This window comes from Falco biarmicus, chromosome 3 (assembly GCF_023638135.1).
Source record: "Falco biarmicus isolate bFalBia1 chromosome 3, bFalBia1.pri, whole genome shotgun sequence".
In the NCBI taxonomy this organism is placed as follows: Eukaryota; Metazoa; Chordata; class Aves; order Falconiformes; family Falconidae; genus Falco; species Falco biarmicus.
Window position 1 is genome coordinate 20,099,115 of NC_079290.1, and position 24,161 is coordinate 20,123,275.

The window sequence follows — 24,161 nt, forward strand, 5'->3', positions numbered from 1 at the left end:
TCTGCCAAATTTATTTAGATTAAGACTGGTGCATGAATAATTCAGGCATGACATTTGATAATGTATGCCTAGATGACAGTGTGTAGGTGCCTGTTAGAGCAAGGTAGAAGGGCCTTGAATGTATTTTCAAAAGATTTTAAGCAAACCGAAGATTTTGCAATTAAGTAAGGAACTATGTTTTGACTTAACTGCTCATGAAATGGATAAATTGCAGTATGCATAAATAATGGGAAGAAATAATCTAGTTGTGTACATAATACTGGACTTCAAGCCATTACCACTTTTGAAATTAGTTTTGAGATAATTTGTGTAGTTCTTTGCAAGAGAAACTTAATTCTGTAGGCTTACAAACTCCTGTTGCTTGCTTTCCCTGATTGTGGACCTTGCTGAGGTTTGGTCATTCTCATTCCCCTGCCTTGTATAGATACTCATAGAACAGAAAAGAGAGAGGGTGAAGGGAGAGAGAAGGGTAATGAGGATGACCAGCGGTATGGTATGGCTTTCATTAGAGAAAGATTAAACAAAGGCTACTGCTGCTCAAAAAGGAATAAATAGAGGGGAATGTAGTGCATGTTATATAGAAGCGGGAAGAGAAAGGATTAATGACCTGTTTTCAAAGTATGAGAACAGTACCCTAAACCCAGTGAAACTGGCAGGTTTAAACCAAATAAAAATATACTCATGCACTGTGCGACTATGTTGTGGAACTTTCTGCTACAAACTGATTTATAGCCAGAAAAACATATGGGATTTGAAGGATTGAAAAAAGGATTTGAAAAGTTCATGGAGATTGTTTTTGTCCTTTACATCAATCACCGCTTTGTGTGGGTTCAAAAAGATCTTAAACATCTATAGAACATCTGCTTGCTTTATACCCCTGCTTGCTCAACTACACCCTTTTTTGTGTATTCTTTTCTAATGTATTTTCTGCTGATGGCTACTAATGGTAGAATATGGGGGAAGTGGGACATTTATGCAGATGCTGATTAGTGTTAAGCTGTGTTGAGTCCTGAGAATCCTCCAAAGCTAGAACTAAAAGGGGCAGGTGACTAATGGCTGGGTCTTGAAAATTAAATGAAATACTGGAGAAATTCCTGGCCGTGAATCTTAATGCTTTATATTAAAAGCAACACAGAGATTTAGGGGTGAAAATCCACACCATGGTGGCTGATCCAGTGCTACAGAATTTGTATAGGTTTGTCACTCCATATGTTCAAATTGGGGATGCAGGCTGAAAACTGCAATTTTCACTTCTAGGCTCAGGGTAGAAGAATGTGTCTTGAAAACATTTTCTTTTTATTTCAGAGGGTCATTAAAGATCTGAACACATTCTAATCCTCTTATGTTTTCCTCATTAGATTTGGATTACTGCAGCCAAGCAAGGGGTGAAAGCTGGCACGTTCTTCTGGTCTGTGTAAGTGCCCTCTGTTTTCTGGAGATTTGTGACTAATAATTGGGAATTAATTTGGTGCAAGTGTTTATGAAGTAATTTTCCCTACTCTAAGCATTTGATAACTTGGAGACTGTATCTGTAACCCTTCCTTGTTTCACTTGTGCAATGTTTCTGATGACTAAAGCTGATGCTACAGTTTGCTGCTTTAAGTTCATATGCTAATTTTTAGTAGCTGTCTGAAGAAAAGATGGGTGACTATAAAAAAATTACTTTCCTTCATTTCATGGTGTGTTGTTTTGCCTTGTTAGTATTGCTAGCCATGTTTCCTAGTCCTCTGAGTGTTCAAGGAAGACTCTTGTATTGTCCTCTTACGTCATCTGACATCAAGAACCTAATTGACTCGAGCCTTATTCATTTTACAATCTAGTCTGACCTTTGAGTAAGATATCCAGTTTCCCTTTCCTAAAAGACAGCCTTGAGGATCTTTGCTGTTTATTCTTTTGTTTAATGCTTCCAAATTGTCCCAACTAAGATGTATCTTCCTAACCGAAAAGGAATGAATTTTGATCATTTCTGAGTTCTGAGGATTTCATGTCAATCAATTTCTCTATTTCATTTAGTGGCAGGATTGCAGGAACAAAGAAAATGGGCAAACTGTCAAGACTGAAGTACCAAGGGGGGTTGCCTATTTTTTTGTGATTCCATTAGTAATAATACTCTAAATTATTATTATAGCATATGGAGGGAATAATAAAATATACCACATACAAAGCTGATCATAGGTTTAGGCTTGCAAGACAGGTTATCTGACAGAGCTCTGGTCTAATGCTTTACAAAGCAAAGACATTAATTTGATTTCAAAGCTCTACAACTACATAGTCACCATAGCTACCCTGGCCAATGCATACCTGGGGATATAAAATGTTATGGAAGGTAACTAAGGATACGGTATATGAATGGCAATAGTAAGGGAGTGAGACAGCTGCTTTATGTATGAATGAAATATATATGCCTTAAAACTGTATTATTTAATATGGCATATAGAATGTTTTTTGGGAAAATTTTCAGGCAAACTCTTTTAGGAAAACAGAAGTGTTACAAACATCTTACTCATAAAAGGCTTAATAGAAATAATGTATTTTTTCCATATTGTACAATTAATAAAAACTTCAAAACTGGGTAATAACCAAGAATATTATTCTAATTTATGATACTGCCTTGTTTGCAAATTTTATCATAAATTCTTATTTTTATAGTTGTTTTACAACCAAAAGTTCTCTATGTAGTTGGAGATTGAGGACCACTGTTGTTCTACAAGGCTTTTGGCATCTCTATTTCTCTGTCAGACATTTCCAGAGGGTGCTGAATTCAATTCAGCATGGTGAATCCAAGACGATTGTATTTGATTCCTGTCTTGGGACTCTGCTATTGATCTAATGGAATCTGGACTGACTATGCTATTGTATTAAAGTAACTGTGTGGTCACTGACCTGCAGAGCTTTCCCAAGATGAGAAATTTGGAACTTTCAAAACAGATTTTTATAAGGTTAGTCATTCTCATAGCATGAACTTGGCCTCAGCAGCCAAATGAGAAGTCTCAGGATACAAAGAGTGAAATAAGAGGAGTCTGTTTTGCGGAGTGAGAAGTTGTCAAAATTGTGCAAGTCACCGTGCTAATGGCCTGGTGTTTCAGATGGCTCTGCTTTGATTTATACCAGCCTAGTCCTCACTTTGCTTACTATTAAGTCAATGGGAACTTTTCCAGTGTCTTCAAGACCACCAGAGCAGGAGGGTTATTTAAACCTGTACTGATATGAACAATGTAATGGTTTTTACTCATGCCAGCTATCCAGTGGCAGCATCGTTGTGCATAAAAAAAGGTTCATCTGGGTTAAAGCTACCAGAATGGATCTTTATTCACTCCTGCTTAGAACAGTTAGATTTACTGCCTTGAGTTCTGACCCCAGTTACAAACATTTCATTGTATTTCTTTTGGAGCATGTGGACATCCAGGAAATCTGAAGTGATTCTGTTTGCAAAATAAGAATCAGTACCAAGCAAGAAAGAAGGTACAACATACTAAAAGCAAATGATGTTGTTATGATTGATTTTAATCATGTTAGAATCGGTTCATAGCAAGGCTTTGTCGATGCTTTTTGTATTCTATGATAACAAGGTATATTTTTGTATTTTGTGGCCCAGTGTCATCCCCCATGAGCGCAGAATATTAACAATACTGCAGTGGCTAACCCTTCCAGACAATGAAAGGTAATTCACTTATTGTAATCTGCTGTTGAATGACTGCTAGCTTGTCGTCTTAAAAGTAGCTGGAAGAACAAGTGGAAGTTTAATTCTAAAAATTATTTTTGTCAGTCACACGCTGTCACTGATTTAAGGATTTGTTTGGGGTTTTTTTTGATCTCAGCTTTTAACCCTCAGCATTTTGATTTTTCTCAATAAATGTATGGTATGAATTTATTTCTTATCAAGAGGCATGTAGTTACATGGATTAACTTGGATTGTTCTTGTCCTACTGAGTCTAATATGGTTTAACAACCTTACAGGCAATGGCAGTGGCAGAACTGGACCCTGAGAACTGCGAAAATGTTAAGATTTTAATTATGAGTATTTCTTAGTACACAAGTTCCCACATGCTGCTGGCTGCAAAGCTCAGGCAAGCTGCTGTTGTGACCTCTCCTACAAGACTTAAAAAGAGCGTGTGTCCTCAGATGGTACCCCATGTGCCTCCCTGCATGTGTTCTTGGATTTAATAAAGCTGTAGAACAACTAATTGCTTAATCATACCATGGAAACATATGACTGAGAAAGTTCTTTTTCCATAAAGCCAGCTCTCATTGGAAGGTTGACATGATTTGACTTGACCTAATAGGTCTGGGGTTTTTAATTGTTGTTGAAGAAAAGCTATCCTGAGCGAGACCTTCCTTTCTTTCAGGCCTTATGTTTATGCTTTCTACTCTGAGCAACCAGATGCTGCTGGCCACAGATATGGTCCTTTCAACTCAGAGGTTAGTAGATTTTCTTCTGCAGAAAAAAACACATCTTTAATACATTTTTGGGAATAATTGCCACTGCTCAGGAGTTTTTAGCAACTTTTTTTCACCCGTTTCTGCAGTATGCTTCACCTCTGCCAGAGAAAGCAAAGTTACTATCTAAAGGATTTGTTACGTGAGATTCACTTCTGAGAGAAGGAACTGCCCGTGCCTTTCAGGAGGCTGCTTCTGTGTGATATGATAATGCAAATGGAAAGATTTATTTGATAAAGACAGGAGTACATTTGGATGCAACAGCATAATTTAACTTTCACCTAACAGTTTATAATTCTTAAAAGTAATAAAAATATAATGCCGAAAATACTGAGGATAAACACAGAGAAGAAAAAGCTTACTTTAAAGCTGACAGCCTGCAGTAGCCAAAGCAATAATTCCAGTCTGTCGCGAACTGTAAAAAGCTGCTATTTCCAGTTTCACGTGGGCCCTACAGGAGTTCAGAAAGCTTTGCCAGTACTGTTTCCTCAGGACCAGACTGTTGAGTTTGGAAAAAGTTTCGAAGCACTGTAAGGTATTTTAATGAGAAATTGTGTGCAAAAGACTACAGTACATTAACCCCTTGTATGAACTTTGGGTAGCTGGCTGGGACTGATGAGTACTGCTTCCTTGCCAACACTGTTCAGGTGACAAAACTTAAATACTGTGTGCTTTTCTGGGATTTAGAGGGAGGAAAAGTAAATTCTGCACCCAAAAATCCTGCTACTTTGGATGGCTGGGATCTGGCATCTCCGATGATCTCTTGACATCTGGCAAAGGTCCTCTAGTTTCATTGCAAATGTAGGCCTGCAGATTGCCATCGTGAGACTTCAGGAGATATTATACATGCTTTTTAAAAATGGTAAACAAATGTTTGTAAACCTTCAAAAACTGAGGAGTGTATCATATACCTGCTCTTTGGAAGGTAACATAAATCTCCCTGACCAGTCAGGTACCCAGCAACAGTTTCTTACTTGTTTGGTATACATCTGATAGCTGTCCTGTACTGGAGAAGAAAACGTATGAGTTTGCTGTGGGTAGCATCCCTGTTAGAGCAGTTTGAGACATGGTCCCAGAGCAGTAGGTGTGAGGAATTATTCTAATCCAGCACTGAAATACCATACTGGATAGAAGGAAGTAGTCCTTTTTCTGGATAAGCAGTGGTTAAAATCTCCCAACACTTGCTAAATTGACAGGCATTGATATGTCTCTGTGTTCTCATTTGGCTTAGAACAGGAGAGATGTCTGACTCTGTCAAGCAAGGTATCGGCAATGAGGGCCCTGATTCCAGGATATATTGCTCACTGATGCTTTATAGTTCCTCTTATTGAAGTGTTACAAATACTGTGTGTGTCTTATGACTGACAACTCTGATTTTATTTATCTGTAGACAACCACTTCCTCTGAACAGAGTTGTGGGGCTCTTTCCATGGAATTAAAGGAGAATATGAAGATGATGACATTGAGTTTGTTCTTTAATTTGCAGTTTGTCTTTCACAAACCAGTCTACCAATGGTAATCTAGTTTCAGGTTAATTATAAGTGTCTAAAAAGTGCAGTGTAATTATATCACCATAGGAGAAGTCATCATAAAAGGCAAAAGTCCCCGGAGGATCTTATTGTTTGGATGTTCTTTTGGATGGTTATCTGAAGTTTGACCTCTAATTGCAAGGCAAAGCTTAGGCTTTTAATAAGTGTGAATTAATAGCTTATGAAAGGTTTACAGATAAATGGATTTATGCCATTTGTGTTAAACACAAGAAGAGCATGAAACTGATTTTTAGCAAATTAAGAACAGATGAGTTAGCAGATGAGCATGTATGGGTTTGCAGTTCAAACAGTAGATGTAACTTTGTGAATGGAAATTTCAATAAATGAATACAGATGTGTAAGTATACAGATGCTGAGATTTGCTAGGGGCCTGGTTTCAGGATAAAAAAGCTAGGAAGTATTTTATATTGTTTCTCTTGACACTGTTTTCAACATAATTTTTAGGAGCTATGAAATTTACTTGAATCAGCTGGGAAGAAAGTCCTCAAAGGGATCCCTTTCAGCTGCTTCCTTGATACTGAGAGCATGACCTCCCTGTGAAATCATTCTTTTCTTGTATACAGCTGGCAGCAGTTAGACAGATGGAGTAGTACTGACCACTTCATTTTTCTTCTTGGAAAGGCAGATCAGCCAAACAAGCTCTTACCAATTTCATGTTATATTTAAGATGGAATTTTTATTGCTTCTGAAGACTGAGGATTTTATGTTGAGTTTTTCTTGCTGCATTTAGTAGCTTGAGGAATAACTTTACACCTTGAAAACCTCCGAATCTTGCAAACATCCATTAAAGTGAATGTTTGCTAGAGCTTATTATACCAAATAATGTTCTAAATGCATTTTAAATGTAAAGTCTTAAAGGTCTAATGGTATCCATTACTGATAGTTTTCACCTTCCAGACTTCAGTGCATGGCACTTAGAGCTTCATGGGACGTGCACAACAGCTTATGTACAGACTCTCTTAAAAGCTAGAAATAAGGGACTGAGATGCACTTAAACTTTATCGGTGAATTGCCAGTGTTACTGATATAAATGGAATACAGATTATGGCTAGTGTCCACTAGTGTAACTTTGCATGTCCTCTTAACATTATGTGTAAATGAGTTGGTTGTCTAGGCTTCGAGGTTTGTTTTTTGTGTGCGGGGTGTGTTTTTTGGGGGGTTTTTTAGTGGTTTTGGTTTTTTTTTTTTTTTTGATGGGACATAAACTTCTTGGGAAGTATTTCATTGGGTTCCATTATGATTCCAGGAGTAGTTATGTGAGTTATCAAATATGTGCTTGCTCTTGATTTACTTCTGCATTATTTTTTTTCTTTCCCTCTGTGCTTCTGCAGTTGAACTCTGGTAGGTTGGTCCGTCCGGGTCAAGAAGCAGAGCTTTGGCTGGCTAGTTACTTTTGTGATGTTACAGTTCCCTTCTGTAAGTGGGGAGGGATTTGTTTCCCTCCTCCATAACTCTGTTCTGACTCTTCTCAAGCAAGACTAAGATTTGGCTGGTTAATAAGAACTTGGCTTTTTTTTCTCCCCTCCTAGCTAACTTTTTTTTGAAAATAAAATATTCTAGAAATATACTACTATAAGAGCTCTAAAATACATCAAAATCTGGCACCGCTAAGCCATTCCTGCTGCTCCTCTAACATGCTGTCTTGAGACGGCCATTTTCAGTGTTCAGACCTGGGTCTCCTGCGCTCGCGTGTTTCTGGCATTGTGGAGCTCTATCTGAGCCGATTCAGAGACAGTAAAATGAGAATCCTTCCTTTCCCTGCCGCTCCTCTCATCAGGACTGCACAAAGCTTGAAGCGTTTTAAAAACAGAAAACTCTGGTGCTGCTTTATTAAAATGCCTTTCTGGAGAGAGACGAATGAGACTGGACTAGAATCTCCTTTCCAGCTGCTTGCCTTGGAAGCAATGAAACAGCATGGCAGATGGTAACATCCCCTTCCTCCCTTCCTTCCCTTCCCTGTTTACATAGCTCTGTAACTGAACAACTGTGAGAAGCTGCCTAAGCACACAGAAGTTAAATATCATCATAAATCTCCGGCTTTTCTCAAGCCTACTCAGCGTGCTCCATTATACACAGCGTATCGTAGTTCCTATCTCCCAGTAGGTGTCATCTATCAGCACTTCACGTGTCATCCTGAGCAGCGCCAAGAGCCTGCAGCTTGTGTTAAAGTCAGTGAGAGCAGTACAGTTTAAATTTGTGAGCAAGTTGATTAATGGGATAGTAGTTCCTTCCAATTATGTCTTCCCCCTTTCCCCGCCCCCCATAACTCTGTCCCAGGTTTTTGTGCATTTATTATGAACAACATTATCGCCCAATAAGGCGCAGTACTGAAAGTGCTAAGAAATTTAAAAACTTAAATTGCCCATAAAGCTGGTAATAAGGCAGGTAGCAGTGCAGCTTTCTGATGGGCTGCTGCTAATACGCCCTGCCTAGCTGATTTTCTGAAGGATACAAGCTCCATGCTGAGTCTCGCCTTCATAGCATTTGTCCTGCAGTCCCCAAACTGGCTAGTGGGGTTCTGGTGATTTCAGTGGAATGCGTGGCCTGGCACACAATGGTGGCACTTGCTAAGGTTACTGATGAGGATACCTGGTGTCACTGATTCAGCCAAAAAGTGGGTGTGGAAAACCTTGCAGAAAGCCATTTGGACTGGACGGTTTCTAGTACTCGTACCTGATCACCAGAGTGAAATGTTGCGTTTCCACCAGCACTCTACTCCAAACACTCATTAAATTATATGCAATGAATTTTACTTTAATTGACATTAATTTTACTTGCATTTTGATAATATTAATGGATTAATATTTGATCAATACCTCCCCAATAACGATGTATTTTCAAAACCGGAAGCCCCACCTATCTTCCGCAACACCAATTTCATTTGCTTTTATGCTGCCCGCTGTCATAACTGCTGTTCTGCTTTCAGTACAATTTGGTGGATTCCTCCTTAAAAATAGACAGATCCTAAATTGTCCAAAAGCCTAAATTTTTGAAAAGCCCACAACATTTAAGCTTCAGGATTATCTGGCACAGGTAGCATTACTATTTGATATGAGTTGAGACAGGCTTTTTTTCTGAGTCCAGACATCTCTCCCCGCCAGTACAGGAGAGTAGTTATGGCTCCCCTCTTACTCCGCCTAAGAGACCTAAGAGAAAACTTCCTCCTAAGAGGAGACAGGAAAGACCAGTTGCACCTCCAAAGAAAAGAAGAAAAGTACATAGAGTGGATCAATATTCTGCGGAAGCTCGTCGGAAGAAAGTAAGTTTTTACATATGTTCCAAAATTTTATGATGGAAGTGCCACTTTTCAGGCACTACTCTAGCTTTATTTTTTTCAACTTGGGAGTTTGCTCCATGCTTCAGGTTGGGATTTTGCAGACAAAACCTCTATAAATGTGCTGAAGGACCCAAAGGAAAGCAGCCAAACCAGACCAAGTCCTCTTGAGAGCTACGTTTTTCTTGTTTCAGACTCTGTTTGCATTAGGGAAAGTCGTCTTTATAATTCCTATATTTTGAAATCCAGCCATCAGCTGGAGATTATGTCAGATGATTAAATCCCTGGGAAGATGCTACCAGTGCTGGTAACACTTCTGAGCTTTTACAGATTCCTCAATACATTGTAGCCTCCTTAACTCCCCAGCTCACAGGAGCCTTGTGATTATTTTGAGATTCTGTGTCTAGTCATCATGTTTGTGGAAAAGTCCTGAAAATGTGACTCATAAAATCTAAAAGGGAAATAACTTTAAAAAGTTGCTTTAAAAATATGTATTTTAAAGCCAGTTTGTGACTTTGGAGGGTAGGGGATTCTTGATTACATGATTTCTGAGTGCTATATTTGCAACCAAAGTGGTGCATATGTCTTGTCTGTTTTCACAAGAAAAAGGTCAAACAGAAATTGCTTTATTAGGAAGGAGGTGCAAGTGGAGGAAAAAGGTATTCCTTAGTTTTTTCTTTCTTTCTCCACCCAGCACTAACACACACACTGGGGGAGGGGTTATAGACCACTTCTGTATTATTTTCATTTCAGAGATTTTACTAAATAATTAAAAACCTCTTCAAATAAACAACCTAAATATCTCTTTTTGAAGCTTTCAAAAAAAAGTCTTAACATTCCACTGTATCCTACCAGAGGTTATAAACACTCGTCTCAGTAGCTTTTTTGTAGGGGTGTTTTTTGACTTGTTGCATTATGAACTTAAAACAGTTATTTTGAGTTTGATTCTTTAAGTGCAAAGACATGGCAGACAGGGACATGTAAAAAAATTATCAGGTATAAGAAAACAGGAATTTTCCAGAGAACTTTTAACATGGATTTACCTGAGAGGAGAAGTCATAACTGCTGTGGATGATATTGCTATTACTCATTAATTTGTCATTCCAAGTTATACTACTGATGTGAGCATATGTGGCTACTTTTTTTTTTCTTCCCCTTTCTTTTCCTGGATGAAAAGGTTATCCAAACTTATCCCCAAGGAACTCTTTCTGAGAAGTCAGCTCTGAAAATTTATGACTATTATTTCAGAAAAAAACATCCTAATATTACACAATATTTCCCATCATATCAGGAAGTTAATCTTTTGGTGCTGTTTGAGAGCAGTGGAATATAGTACCAGCTGGATCCTACCAATTTAAAGAAAACCACGTGGATAAAGTAAAATTTTCTTGCTTCTAATCAAGCTTCTTCTAAGGGAAAACTCAGGAGACAAGAGAGAATCCAGTTGTGGTCTGTATGTCTCGGATCCCATACCCAATGCTTTCCCAATATTACCAACTCTTTATTGTAGCACCATCTTAGAATTCTGTGTATTTTGAAAGACAAAATGTTTCTGTAAGTCTTCCAAAGTCTTGATATCAATTTATTAGGTGAAGAAAGGTATATGCAAGAGTTATTTGTTCACCAATAACTCCTTGGAAGTTGCATCTGGGTGAGAACATGAGCTATAAGAGCAGCATGTTCACACAAAAAATCCTTGCCTGAATATGCCACCTACAGCCAGCCCTAGGCTGCAAAGGCCATTTAGGGAAAAACTAGAGCATTGTATAGAATAATAAAAGATAGCTGAATTGAGAAATTGGAGAGAGAGAATGCAGTGAGATGAAGAAATATTGGTGAGGGCCTTTCTAAAAGCTGCTTTGAACACAGTCAGGTAGTGAAAACTGCAAAGTTGAGGGGTTATTTTTGTAGTTTTCTGTGTGAGTTTTTGTTTCTTTTAAAACCAAGATTTTTCATTTATATTGACTTTCTTACAGTTTCAGAAATGTCTCTGAAGTTTACAGGTTAAATTGGTCAAGAAGGGAGCTAAATAAATTACCATAACTTGAAATCCTTGAAATCTTTGGAAGTATTGTTTGCTGTAATTTTTTATTTGTATTTTTTAAAAGAAGCCTCAAGCTTGCTGACAAAAGTAGCCATTAATGGGAAATCCATCTGGATTTTCAGCTTCCTCGAACAAGCTTTGGATTCTGAGTAAAAGTTGTATTTCCTTATATGATTGATGTTACACAAATAGAGTTTCATAAAAGTGGAATTCCCCTTCACTGAAGAAGTAATTTGTATTTGAGAGTGGAAGAATGCTGAAACAGATAATTGTCTTTCTTTCTAAACTCAAAATGTTTCAAAGTTTTAACTAAACTGACTACGTAGGCTTTCTTGAATTAAAATATTTCAAAATTTTTCTCTTTGACTGAACCACTTCCATATGTTGCAGAAACTGTCCCTCTTGTTCCCTACCATGATTCCATCTCTCATAAGCTGCTTCTCCATGTATTTATAGTGCCACATGGGAGACAACATTTCCTGTCTCATAACCTATCAGACTTGGGAATATTTAACATCTATCCCTTAATGACTCATGCAGAGGGAGAATTTCTGAACCATGTCTTTCTGGGTCACACTAACATGGTGTTTATTTTTTCTCAGAAAATTCTGCCAAAGTCTATTTTTTTCTCATCCAAAATTCGTTAGCATTCTGTTTGTCACTGGGAGGATGTTTTGTTGCGGATACTTGGACCAGCCAAATCAAACAGACAAGTGTGGAGGAAGTTGATATACAGTGACAAGAAATGTTTTCTTCTCAAAACCAAAACAAAATCTGAGTAGTCTGCCTGAAATCTTACTTTAAAATTTTTCCCTTCTCGGTGCCATCTGGTAAAAAAGGTTTCATTTTCTTATAGCTGAAAACACTATCCTGTGAACATGTCTTGGTCTTTTCTGTGTTGTTTCTTAATGAAAAGGAAACTTAAATGAAGAAATCACAGTACTGTAGCCATGTCTTCTGGGGCCTGCTGACAATTTTGCCAAAACTGTCATTTGAAATGTTGGAAACTCTTGGCTTTGAAGCTGAAGAACACTCGCTGTGAGCCCCATGTGCTGCTCAAGTGACTTGCGTGTTGTCATCCTAGTATCAGGTGTCCTTTGAAGTGAATTTCATTAAGTGACTTGGCTTATGAATCCGAAGTCCAAAGCTTCATTTCATGTTCATGTTTTGACTAAGCCATTCATATAAAATAGCCTTTTTAAAAAGTACTACTATTTATCTATAAGAAACAAACTGACCCCCAAAGTCACATGCATATTTCTAATATCTATACTTTGTTTTACAAAATGTGTGCGTGTCCATGGGAGGCCTAGGATCAGCCATAACAATCCTTTTCTGTCTTGCGTCAGCATCTCAGCTGGGCTTTCTCATGATGTAGTCGCAGTGTGGATCTAGGAAAGGAAATGGTACAATTTTAGGTGTAACAGCTCAGCCAAGGCTTTGCCTCTTGACCTGGATGGTTATCCTGTTAGGGTTTTGCCAAAGGACCTCCATTTGTAGAAGGGGGAACATTGCAATGATAAGAATTAACTTTTCCTTTCTGCATATTTATACAGATGATGGTGAATCCCCTGAGAGAGATTGACAAGACAGTAGGACAACTAATGGATGGACTGAAACAGTTGAAACTACATCGATGTGTCAATGTCATATTTGTTGGTGATCATGGTAAAATAAATAATATTCTTTAGCAGTATATAAAAGTGTGATCAATGTAGCTGTACGTATAACAGGTGGCTTAAATGAAAGTTCCACTTAAGGTATTTTTGTGCTGATTTTTTCTGGTAGTTCAAATCCCTAAAACCAGCCAGTCAGTGTGGACTGGCCACTCAGCTCACCTGCTAATTGTCATTGGAGGACACTTCTCTTTCATAACAGTGACCTGGTTTTACATCTCCACTTGAGTTTTTCAAAACCTGCTGTTTTTGATATTGCATTCAAGTGCAGCTCTCCTTGCATTGGAAGACCATAATGTGCCTAGAGTAATCTTGTTGGCATTTTTTATGGAAGGAGAAAATTTAGTAACACTGTTCTCCTTTTCGTGAGAGAAATAGAACTTTAGAGTGAGACATTTCCATGGCAATTAGTGGGCCAAGCTGTCCTACTAGGAGAAAGACCAGAACATCTGTAAGGGACTGCATCCAATTTGGATGGAAAATGTCATCAAAATAATGGAGGAAGAGGGAAAATGGTAAAAAAAAAAATAATTTCAGAGTCAGATGGAGAGTCACCTAAAAGCAGATATATTACTTGTTATGTCTCATTCTTTTGAACATCAGAAGAAATTTTACAATAGAAGAAATACTAAATACTAGTAAAAACAAAAAGAAAAAGGAAGTTTTATTAAAGAAATATGCAAGCATGTTTGAGATAAACCTGGTTTTGTATAACTTTATAGAGATGCTACCAAAAGTCCTGTTCTGTTTAGATCTTTGTTTATGAAAGTCTCACAAGAACTTCTACATTAGCAATAAAATGGCATATGCCTTTTTCTGGCTGTGGGGAGGGAAGGGTAAGGGGCAGGAAGAATTTCCAGGGGAGGCACTTTTGTGTTGAGAACTGTCTGTTACTGGCAATACATTCCTTCCCACCACAAACGGCTGTAGGAGAGAATTGTTTATCTTCAGCTGCCTTAGAACAGACCACCAACAGACAATACCTTTTGTGTGCAATTTCTCTTAAAATCCTTTGTTAAAAAAAAAAAAGAAAATCCTCAAAGTAGTACACTAAACTAGAAACAGACTGATTTTTCCATGAGCTTTGTTTCGAGATGTGTCAGTCCACACATGGTATATGTAGTGACTACTTCTACAACATCAAGACTGGTATTTCTCTTGTGTAGGCAAGTGCTAAAATCACCCTTAGTCTGACTCCTGTCAGTGTCTGATGTTGGAACTGGATGACTGAAAAGAACAAAAATAAGATTAGCTATTAAAAAAAAAATATAGGCTGTTTAGGGTCTCTTTTGTGGTGCTTTGGAAAACATGTTTATTTTCAAGCCAAATTAATTTTGCATTTTCCTTCTGCAGGGATGGAAGACACTACTTGTGAAAGAACCGAATTTTTAAGCAACTATCTGACTAATGTGGAAGATATCATTTTGCTGCCTGGATCTTTAGGGCGAATTCGCCCTAGGTCTAGCAATAACCTAAAATGTAAGTTTATTTAATTGTACCCTGTATGTCCTGAGAATCTGAAAATCCTGAGATGTATCTCCATCCCTTCCATGGGCTGATGTCCGAAGGGTGTATGTTTGCAGTGTGACAGCAGAACATTCAGAGGGAAGCCCACTGTGAAGACCAGCTGCTCGCTCCCTTCCCAGTCTGTAATTCACAGACCCCATAGAGGTAGAGCTGTGTCACTGCTCACCCTTTTATAGCAAGGAGGAGTGGGAACTCTAAGCCAGTTTCACACACCAGCTTACATGTCACTGTGAGTTTATTCGTGTACTTTTCCCTTCTGTCAACAAAAATGGGACTTGGAGAATCTCAGCACTGCACGGATTGGATCTAAAAAAGGTGTCTGGTACCTTTTGTGAGCTAATGGAAAAAAGTTAATTGTTAATTTTAAAGTCACTAGCTTCTTCGTTATTTTGGCACAGATGAGAAGCAGAGTGGGTTGCTAAACAGCAACAGGCTGGAGGTGTTGAGGGATGTAAGGAAAATTTAGGGTATGCATTCAGGGCCAATGGTGACAGTAAAACTTGCTGCTTTTTTGTACCGTACTGTTAGAAATTCATCCTGACTTGGCATTTGAGATGAGGTGATCTTTGATGAGAGCATTCAGGGCTCAGGCAGAAGTCTTCTGGTGAAGCTAACTGTAACTTAAAGCATTACAGACCCAACTGCCCTACTACTGCTCCACTGAGGACTACCACTACCTCCAGGGCAGCATACCAGGAGAGGGCTTGTGCCAGAACCATGGCTGCTCTGTTTCAGTGTACCAGGGAAAACCTGGCTTTGCCAGCAGTTTTAAGCTACCATGCAAACTGTGAAACTTATAAACTAACAGTAAGTACCTATGCTTTTTGCAGTGTATGCTACAAGGGTGACAACGTTTGGCAGAGGGGAAGATCAAATAGCTAGGACAGCCAACTGACCCCTCATAACACTTCACATATACTTTGATTGAGGACAGATTTCACAAAACAATTGGTCTTTGAAAATTAAGTATTTTCAGAATAGTAGAAATCTTAAGGATGTGGTAAAACTTCCTTAGATACTGATTTCTGTATGCATTTATTTCACTAGCTAATTTACTTGGGTATTTATGCTCTAGGAATATGGGATGAGTGTGTAAAGATCTGTTGAAAATAGCAGTTATGTTGATAAAACTTATGAGACTAGCATGAAGACAGAATTCCTACACTTCAGTCTACTGAAAACTTATATTTCAGTTCTGAGAATTTTTTTTTTAAGATCTTTCAACCCTTGAATTCCCAAATTGCTGAAAAAAATTAGTTTTCTTTGGAGGATGAATGGCAATATCTTCCAAAATGATCAGCTTGTCTGACTGACCTCTGAGTCATACTACTGGTTTTCCCGCAATACAGTTTTCCTCTTTTGGCCTCTGTCCACAGCTTCGTAGTTTGAATGTTTGCAATTGCTTATTAATCAGCACTTTGAACACAGAACAAAGAAGCATAGTCCTTAGTTTTATAACTGGGGTTTGCCCCATTAAATGGCAAATTACCACCTTTTTTATTCCCCCTCTGTTTTCCTGTTCCATAATACTACCTCAATACTGCAGACACACCTTTGCAATGAATAAGGCAGTAGTTTGTGTTTTGAGATTCGGTAGAGCTCAGCAAGATCATGCCTTAAGCAAGTAGAAACAACAGTAGTTAAGCAAGAGATAATGTTCACTTCCTAAGATTTTCTCTCAGCTTGTTTTTTTCTGTCATGAGTGAAAAATGCTCTTCCCCCCAACAAAAAAAAAAAACCCAAAACAACCAAACCAAACTTACTGTGCTTGTTTTGGGCTTCCTGCATCTTGCATGTCTCTTTAATAGTCCAAAGACGTATCCAGAATATTTTACTGTGTTTTTTCACATACTCTGTAGTAGCCTATGAAATATGTGAAGTGTTAAAAGGCAAAAAATGCTACATAATTTTCTTACTGCTTCAAAGGAAGTACATTGTTGAATTCAAATGTGCTTTCAAAATTTTCAAGGAATGTCTTTTTGTTTTGCGATGATTTTTTTTAAATTATTATTTTAAAGGAAGGCAATCAAAAGACTTGAAAATACTTGTTTTCAGAAAATAGAATAAATATTAAACTAAGGTCCAAATGATAAACCAGTGAGCAACACTACCTAAGCAACTGCCATATCACTGAGTAAAGGGTATACAGTTAAACTTCAGTTCATATTCAGGATATCTTACAGAAATCATATAAGAATCTGCCAACAAGGCAGATATGGTGGGAGTCTGTTACAGAACATCCAAACAGGATGAAGAGGCAGGCAAAAACTTTTGTAAGCAGCTGGGAGAAGTCTCACAATCTCTAGCCCTTGTTCTTGGGGGACTTCAATTTACTAGATGGCTGCTGGAAATACAACACAGCAGGCAGAAAACAGCCTAGGAGGTTCCTGGAGTGTGTGGAAGATACTTCCTGACACAGCTGCTGAGGGAGTTAGCTAGGGAAGGTGCCCACTGGACCTGTTGTTTGTGAACAGAGAAGGACTTGTGGGTGATGTGATGGCTGGAGGCGTCTTGGGCACCGCCATCGCAAAATGATATAGAGTTTTTGATTCTCAGATAAGTAAGAAGGGGGATCTGCAGAACAGCCACCTTGAACTTCTGGAGGGCTGACTTTGGCCTGTTCAGGAGACTGGAACCAGAGTCCCTTGGGGTACAGTGCTGAAGGGCAAAGGAGATCAGAAGGCTGGAATTCTGTAAATCCATTGGCAATAAAGAGGGTTAAGGAGAATCTCCATCCTTTATTGGATGTGGAAGGAAACATATCAACAAAAGCTGAGGAAAAGGCTGCGGTACTTAGCGTCTTCTTTGCCTCAGTCTTCAAATAGTAAGACCAGCTCTCCAGGTACCCAGGCCCCTGAGCTGGAAGACAGGGATGAGGAGCAGAATGAAGCCCCTATAATCCACGGGGAAGTGGTCAGTGACCTGCTACACCACTTAGGTCTATGGGGCCATATGGGATCCCCCCAAAAGTACTGAGGGAACTTGCAGAAGTGCTCTCTGAGCCACTTTTAATCATTGATCAGCGGTCCTGGCTAACCAGGGAGGTCCCAGTTGACTGGAGGATAGCAAATATGACGCCCATCTACAAGAAGGGCCAGAAGAAGGATCCAGGAAACTACAGTCCTGCCAGTCAGACCTCAATGCAAGGGAAGATTATGGAGCAGATAATCTTTAGTGCTGCCATATGGAATGTACAGGACAACCATGTGATCAGGCCCAGCCAGCACGGGGTTTATGAAAGGCAGGTCCTGCTTAGCTAACCTAATCGCCTTCTATGATAAGAAGACCCACTTAGTGGATGAGGGAAAGGCTGTGGATGTTGTCTACCTAGACTTTAGCAAAGTCTTTGACACTGTTTCCCCACAGCATTCTACTGAAGAAACTGGCTGCTCATGGCTTGGATGGGTGTACTCTGTGCTGGGTAAACAGCTGGCTGGATGGCTGAGCCCAGAGTGGTGGTGCATGGAGTTACATCCAGTTGGTGGCTGGTCACAAGTGGTGTTCCCCAGGGCTCAGTATTGTGACCAGTCCTGTTTGATACCTTTAATGATGATCTGGATGAGGGGATTCAGTGCACCCTCAGTAAATTTGAAGATGACACCAAGTTGGGTAGGGAGTGTTGATCTGCTTGGGAGCAGGAAGGTTCTCCAGGGGGATCTGGGCAGGCTGGGACCAATGGGCCGAGGCCAATTGTGTGAGGTTCCACAGGGAGAAGTGCTGGGTCCTGCACTTGGGTCACAACAACCCCGCGCAATGCTACAGGCTTGGGCAAGAAGGGCTGGAAAACTGCCTGGTGGAAAAGGATCTGGAGGTGTTGGTTGACAGCTGGCTGAACATGAGCCAGCAGTGTGCCCAGGTGGCCCAGGAGACCAATGGCATCCTGGCTTGTATTGGAAATCATGTGGCCAGCAGGGCAAGGGCACCTGTACTTGTCACTGGTGAGGTGTCACCTGGAACCCTGTGTTCAGTGTTGGGCCCCTCACTGCAGGGGGGACACGGAGGGGCTGGAGCGTGTCCAGAGACGGGCAACGGGGCTGGGGAAGGGGCTGGGGCACAAGTCTGATGGGGAGCGGCTGAGGGAGCTGGGGGTGTTCAGCCTGGAGGAAAGGAGGCTGAGGGGGGACCTTGTCGCTCTTTGTTGGAAAGAAAGCTGTAGGAAGGTGGGGATCAGTCTCTTCTCCCAAGTAACAAGCGATGGGACAAGAGGAAATGGCCTCAAGTAGCACCAGGGGAGGTTTAGGCTGGATATTAGGAAAAATTTCTTCACTGAAGGGGTGGTCAAGCATTGGAACAGGCTGCCCAGGGAGGAGGTGGAGTCACCATCTCTACAGGTTTCTCAAAGACATGTAGATGTGGCACTTAGGGACATGGTTTATGGGCGGACTTGACAGTGCTAGGTTAATGGATGATCTTAAGATCTGTTCCAACCTAAACAATTCTATGATATATACAGTGTATTTTTAGTAAAGTTCAGCCAACTTTTAAGAAGAACACTTCTGTAAAACTACATTATTACTTTGTTTTCTTCTGCAAATTGTTAATATTTTATTATTTTTTTCTTATTTTTTCTTTCCTTAACAGATGACCCTAAAGTGATTGTTGCCAACCTTACAGTAAGTATTTAGAATTGGGAATCTATACTGAACTGTTCAATTCACATCTTCCTTTGGAGCATTAATCAGCATTCTCTCCTCACTCTTTAGGCAGGAAAACCAACCACTAACATGAATAAAGAGTGTTAAATGGTGGTCTTCATGAGTACAGATTAATGTTTGTCATAAATTCCACTGTTTGCTGCTGTAGTAGCTGTTGTAAACTTTTTGGGCAGTGTGGAGCCAGAATCTCTCCAACTGTGTTGACTCGGAGTTGAGCCTATTCATTCCTTCAGGAAGGGAAAGTAATCTTTCAGGGTAAATATTTTACTAGCACTTTGAAGATGCTGAAAAAGTTAATTTGATAGACTTCAGCTATAACCTTGCTTTTAATGGAAAAGAAGTGTTTAAAATAAAAGCTGATTTAAAAAAAGTACCAAGTTTTATAACCAGATGGCTTTAAATATATTTGCACATGAGTTGTATTTTGAACATTTCAGCTTTTCTCTGAAACCTAAGCTTTGGTCCACTTAGAATAAAATTCTTCATTCATGAGCTAGGTAAGTGTGATGTTTTGCATGATGCTTTCAAAAGGGCTGTCATGAGAATGAGGCTTTCCAAATAAGTCTTTGAATAATTCCCTGGGCCCTGGTCTTATCTAAATACTGCACAGAGAGGGCTGGACCATGTGCTCTGGATGTACACTTTATTTTCAAGACATCATCAATAATGTCCTTAACAGCTTGATTGCTACAGTTCAAGGTTTTATGTGTGTCTAAACTAACTGACAGCAGTGTCATTTGTAACCATTTATTTTTCAGTGCAGAAAGCCAGACCAGCACTTCAAGCCTTACTTGAAACAGCATCTGCCTAAACGCTTGCACTACGCTTACAACCGAAGAATTGAGGATGTCCATTTACTGGTGGATCGCAAATGGCATGTGGCAAGGTAAATTCTTGATTTTGCTCCCATCCCAATTTTTAGCCTGTTTTTTCTGAGGAAAAGAGACACCTGGGACTGCCCTGTCTGTCAGCATCCCGCTGCTCTACCCCATGAACAAGAGAAGTTTTGAACTCCTGGTGAGGTTCAATAGTATTTGGTGCAGGGGATGTGGCTCAGAATATAAAATTGTTTTAAAATTTGGGAAAATCCGTAGCTGGATAGAGGGCAGAAACCTAGATTGGTTTCCTTAAGCAGCTCCGTGGATTTTGACTGATTGATTAGTTCAAATATAGAGGCTGATAAGCTTTTTTTAATAAGGTACAAGCTTATTCCAACTGGGAACCAGGGAATATGGGAGGAAGGGAAAGGCACATGTGACCCTGGCATGTTAGGGAACAAGAGGCTGAGTGGATGCAGTGGGTGAATGGAAAGCAAATGGGGATATTGGCAGAGTGGGTGAATGCCTGAGAATGTGTGGAAGGGTATGACAGGGTGACCATCAAAGTGCCAGCAGCATATTGTGTTGCAAAAGAAATCCACAGAAAACCAGAATGCTTTAGCTCAGAGAAAACCCTAGCTTGCGTTGTTTTTCTCCATATGGCTTTGAATTTTCAGTTATAAAATACAGGCAACTTTTAATATTCTTAGCTAAAAATCAAGCAAAAAACCAAGTTGGCATACATATGTATAGAGTGAACAGGAGAGGAGTAGCCTTTATGCATGAATCGTGCACCTCTTTCTGGTTTAACGTATATTATTTTTCTTGCTTTGATCTTTTGACACATGTTGTATATTACAGTATGAGAACGGCTGGGTCTTTATGCATAAAATGACTCAGTGGTTCTTGGAAGATGACACAGCTTTTGGCTCACGGTAGTCTGTTAGGAGCTTTAAATTATGGTAGGGTTTTTTGCCCATATAGCTGCCAGGCAAACACACGGTGTGTTGTAAGTGCCTTTTGACATCTGTGCTTATCTTTCCATGAATTATGCAAGGATCGCTCTGCTGAAGCAGTGAATGAGAAATCCCAATTGCTTTCTTGCATAACTCCACTAGCTGGCTGGCTGGCTGCCCTGTGCAGTTTCTGTGGCTAGGGTTCATGTACATTTCAAAGAATCACACTCTGAGTTTTAGGCCTATAAAAGTTCAGCTTTGATAATTTTACTGGAACTGATGGGATGGCCCAAGCTAATTTACATTTAGTATTTTCTTATTAATTACGTTGGACTTTCTTTGGCTTACATATTTCTCAGTTTTTCTGGAATCTCATTCACCAATGATTTGTTCGTTAATGTAGCTGTAATTCGTTGTATATTCACAGCCAGAGAAACGCTAGTTACAGACCTGACTGCTGTATGTCTAGTAATTTACAAGGCCAAAATCAAACTTGGGCTGAGCATCATTTTATTGCAGATGAAGATATTAACTTGTAGGTTAATCTGGTCCACTTTATGTATTGCCTGCACATGGCCTTCATAAAACTGTAAAAAAAGTACTCTGGAACAAGCTGGTAATTGTAATTGCTGTGACACAATACTTTTTTCCACATACTTTGTAAAAAAAAATACTCAGTAACAAGCAGATAATTAGCATTCCTATGAAATAGCACTTATTTTCTCAGCTGTCTATCTTCATTACAATATTTCTTTTTTCCCTCTAGCTTTCTTTTTGCTCCCCATTTTGTTTATTGGTGGAAAGCAAACAGGTGAAAGCATGTTACAGCATTGTATCATGTTTGCCGCATTGTAAGTGCTTTCTTAGAAGGCTCTGTTAGCCTTTTGAGGATTAGAAGAGTATGGCCCAAAATACCTCCGGTCTGTAGGAGATGATGTGATATGACAAAGTCTGAGAAAGTAAGTAAATAGATGCTAAGGTTGTTATCAGTGAGTAATAGCAAGAGCTGACTCTCAGGTTTGCACCCTCTTATAGTGGGAGCAGAGGGAGAAACACCTGGGGTTGCTGGATGAGCCTGCAGTCCCCACTACTGCTATTCAAGAAAGATAAGCAATGCACTACTTTGTAACCTTATCCCCCCTGCCCCCAAAGTATATTGTCAGGTCAGCCACCATAACTACACCTTTGAGGAAATCTTCTCATACTTCTTCCATTTAGGAAAGCTATGGATGTTTACAAGAAACCAACGGGAAAGTGTTTCTTCCACGGAGATCATGGCTACGACAACAAGATAAACAGCATGCAGGTATGAGCAATGGAGTAAACTTTGTGGGAAGGTCATTGAAGGCAGAAGAAATTGGAGGTCTCTAAAATGTAAATATTTATGTAAAAAACCCTTTTAATGATAATCTTTTTTTTTTTTTTTAAAGACTGTCTTTATAGGTTATGGCCCTACATTCAAATACAAGACAAAAGTACCTCCTTTTGAAAATATTGAACTTTACAACGTAATGTGTGGTAAGCTACGTCCTTGAGAAATTACAAGGAAACATGCTATTTTGGATAAAAGAGCTTAATTTAAGCAACTGTGAGCTCATACCCTGACTGACCATCCCAGTGTCCCTTCCCCAGTCTCCCTTTCCCAAGCACTTGCCTTTTGGCCAGGAGGGCTGAAGTCACTTCTCAGGGGCCTGAGTTTGCTCTGCTCTAGCAGATGGCCAGTAAAGGGGATTACCATAGTTTTGCTGTGTGCAGCTTGGCAGAGATTGAATACACACCACTACAGAGCATGGTGTACGAAGGAGGTTGCTCTTCAGAGACTGCTTCTGCATCTGCATGTCTCATGAGCACCTCGGGGACGTCGCTTAGTTTTGTATGGCATCACCTGGTATGATTATGTTTCTTGAACTGGTAACTGCAGCTGTGAAGAAGAATGTATACAGATGTACATTAGGATCTTTTTTTAATACTGATTTTTCCAGGGCAATAAAACTTTCAGCCCAAAGTGTAATTATTTTTTTTTTAAAAAACACATTATTTATCTCTTATCTATAAAGCAAATGACTAATAACGCTGTGTTCCAGATGGTTGGTGTAAGGTCAGCACACTGACAGTAGGTGCGCACTGGAAGCTGCAGGAGTAGTTACAATGAAACTGTTTTCCAGTGTCTTGATGCAAGCTAACCTTCTAACTAAAGGCTGTCATACTATTCAGGCAGCATTTGCAATTTTACAATTTGGACAAAAGGTTAGCATTTTTATTACATTAAAAGCATACATTAACATGTTGTGGCTGTAAACAGTATTGCAAATAATTGTCTTGGCTCAGTAGAGGTGCTGCTGAATACTTGTTTGCAAATCTAACCATCATTCGTTTCTGGTGGTTTCATAGATCTGCTTGGATTAAAGCCTGCTCCCAATAATGGCACCCATGGAAGTTTAAACCACCTGCTGAGAGCCAACGTTTATAAACCAACTGTGCCAGATGAAGTTGCTAAACCACTCTATCCTGTTGCTCTACCTTCTGCATCAGATTTTGATATAGGATGTACATGTGATGATAAGGTAGGTGTTCAGGATTTGCTGATGCTTCCACTATTAGCAGTAGTTGCCTAGTAATGTTGTAGCCTTTTTATCTATTTTGAGAGGGGTTGATCTGTAAGAATTCCCCAGATCCTTCCTGTGAAGCGTTTGTGCCCTTTTAGAATAAGCCAGGTTTGGATGGGACTTTGAGCAACCTGGTCTAGTTGAAGATGTCCCTGCCCATGGCAGGGGGGTTGGAACTAGATGATCTTTAAGGCTTCTTCAAACCCAAGCCAAACCATTCCTTGATTCTATGAATTACAGCTTGTCGTAAAACAGGAAACAAAAAACTGTCAGTGTTTTATAGCTTTAGTTTTGTTTTGCTAGATGCCTAGTAAAACAAGGTGTCAGAATGCTCCAGTGATCCTAATCTTGTCCCTTTTTTCTCTTCTTGAGAAGAACAAGTTGGATGAACTCAACAAACGCTTTCATGTCAAAGGAACAGAAGGTAAGAGCCTGGTGCCTCAGTTCATAAAAGCTATTTTTGTTTTATATTGCAAGTTTCTTTGTGTCATTTATACCAGAGAAACTCCTGTTTTGGTTTAGGTAATGTATAGTAAAACATCTTTTCAAATAACTGTCAAAATAGCACATAGATATATATGAGATACATGGGCAGGATTAAGTGCTGCTTCCATTAGG

The 24,161-nt window shown here is 39.5% G+C and overlaps 1 protein-coding gene across 6 annotated transcripts in view; it reads left to right on the forward strand.

Moving 5' to 3' along the window:
* Window positions 1-24,161, forward strand: part of ENPP2 (ectonucleotide pyrophosphatase/phosphodiesterase 2) — a 77,161-nt gene that overhangs the window by 40,011 nt on the left and 12,989 nt on the right. For 4 of the 6 annotated variants that reach the window (XM_056331775.1, XM_056331776.1, XM_056331777.1 and 1 more), the window contains exons 9-19: window positions 1,359-1,414; window positions 3,596-3,661; window positions 4,347-4,419; window positions 12,862-12,973; window positions 14,335-14,460; window positions 19,090-19,121; window positions 19,922-20,049; window positions 22,156-22,243; window positions 22,368-22,455; window positions 23,329-23,501; window positions 23,916-23,967. In XM_056331775.1, coding sequence (XP_056187750.1) covers window positions 1,359-1,414; window positions 3,596-3,661; window positions 4,347-4,419; window positions 12,862-12,973; window positions 14,335-14,460; window positions 19,090-19,121; window positions 19,922-20,049; window positions 22,156-22,243; window positions 22,368-22,455; window positions 23,329-23,501; window positions 23,916-23,967 — 994 coding nt within the window. Of the gene's footprint in view, window positions 1-1,358; window positions 1,415-3,595; window positions 3,662-4,346; window positions 4,420-7,318; window positions 7,329-9,088; window positions 9,247-12,861; window positions 12,974-14,334; window positions 14,461-19,089; window positions 19,122-19,921; window positions 20,050-22,155; window positions 22,244-22,367; window positions 22,456-23,328; window positions 23,502-23,915; window positions 23,968-24,161 lie in introns of all 6 variants that reach the window. The other 2 variants (XM_056331780.1, XM_056331778.1) reach the window with 2 other exon arrangements.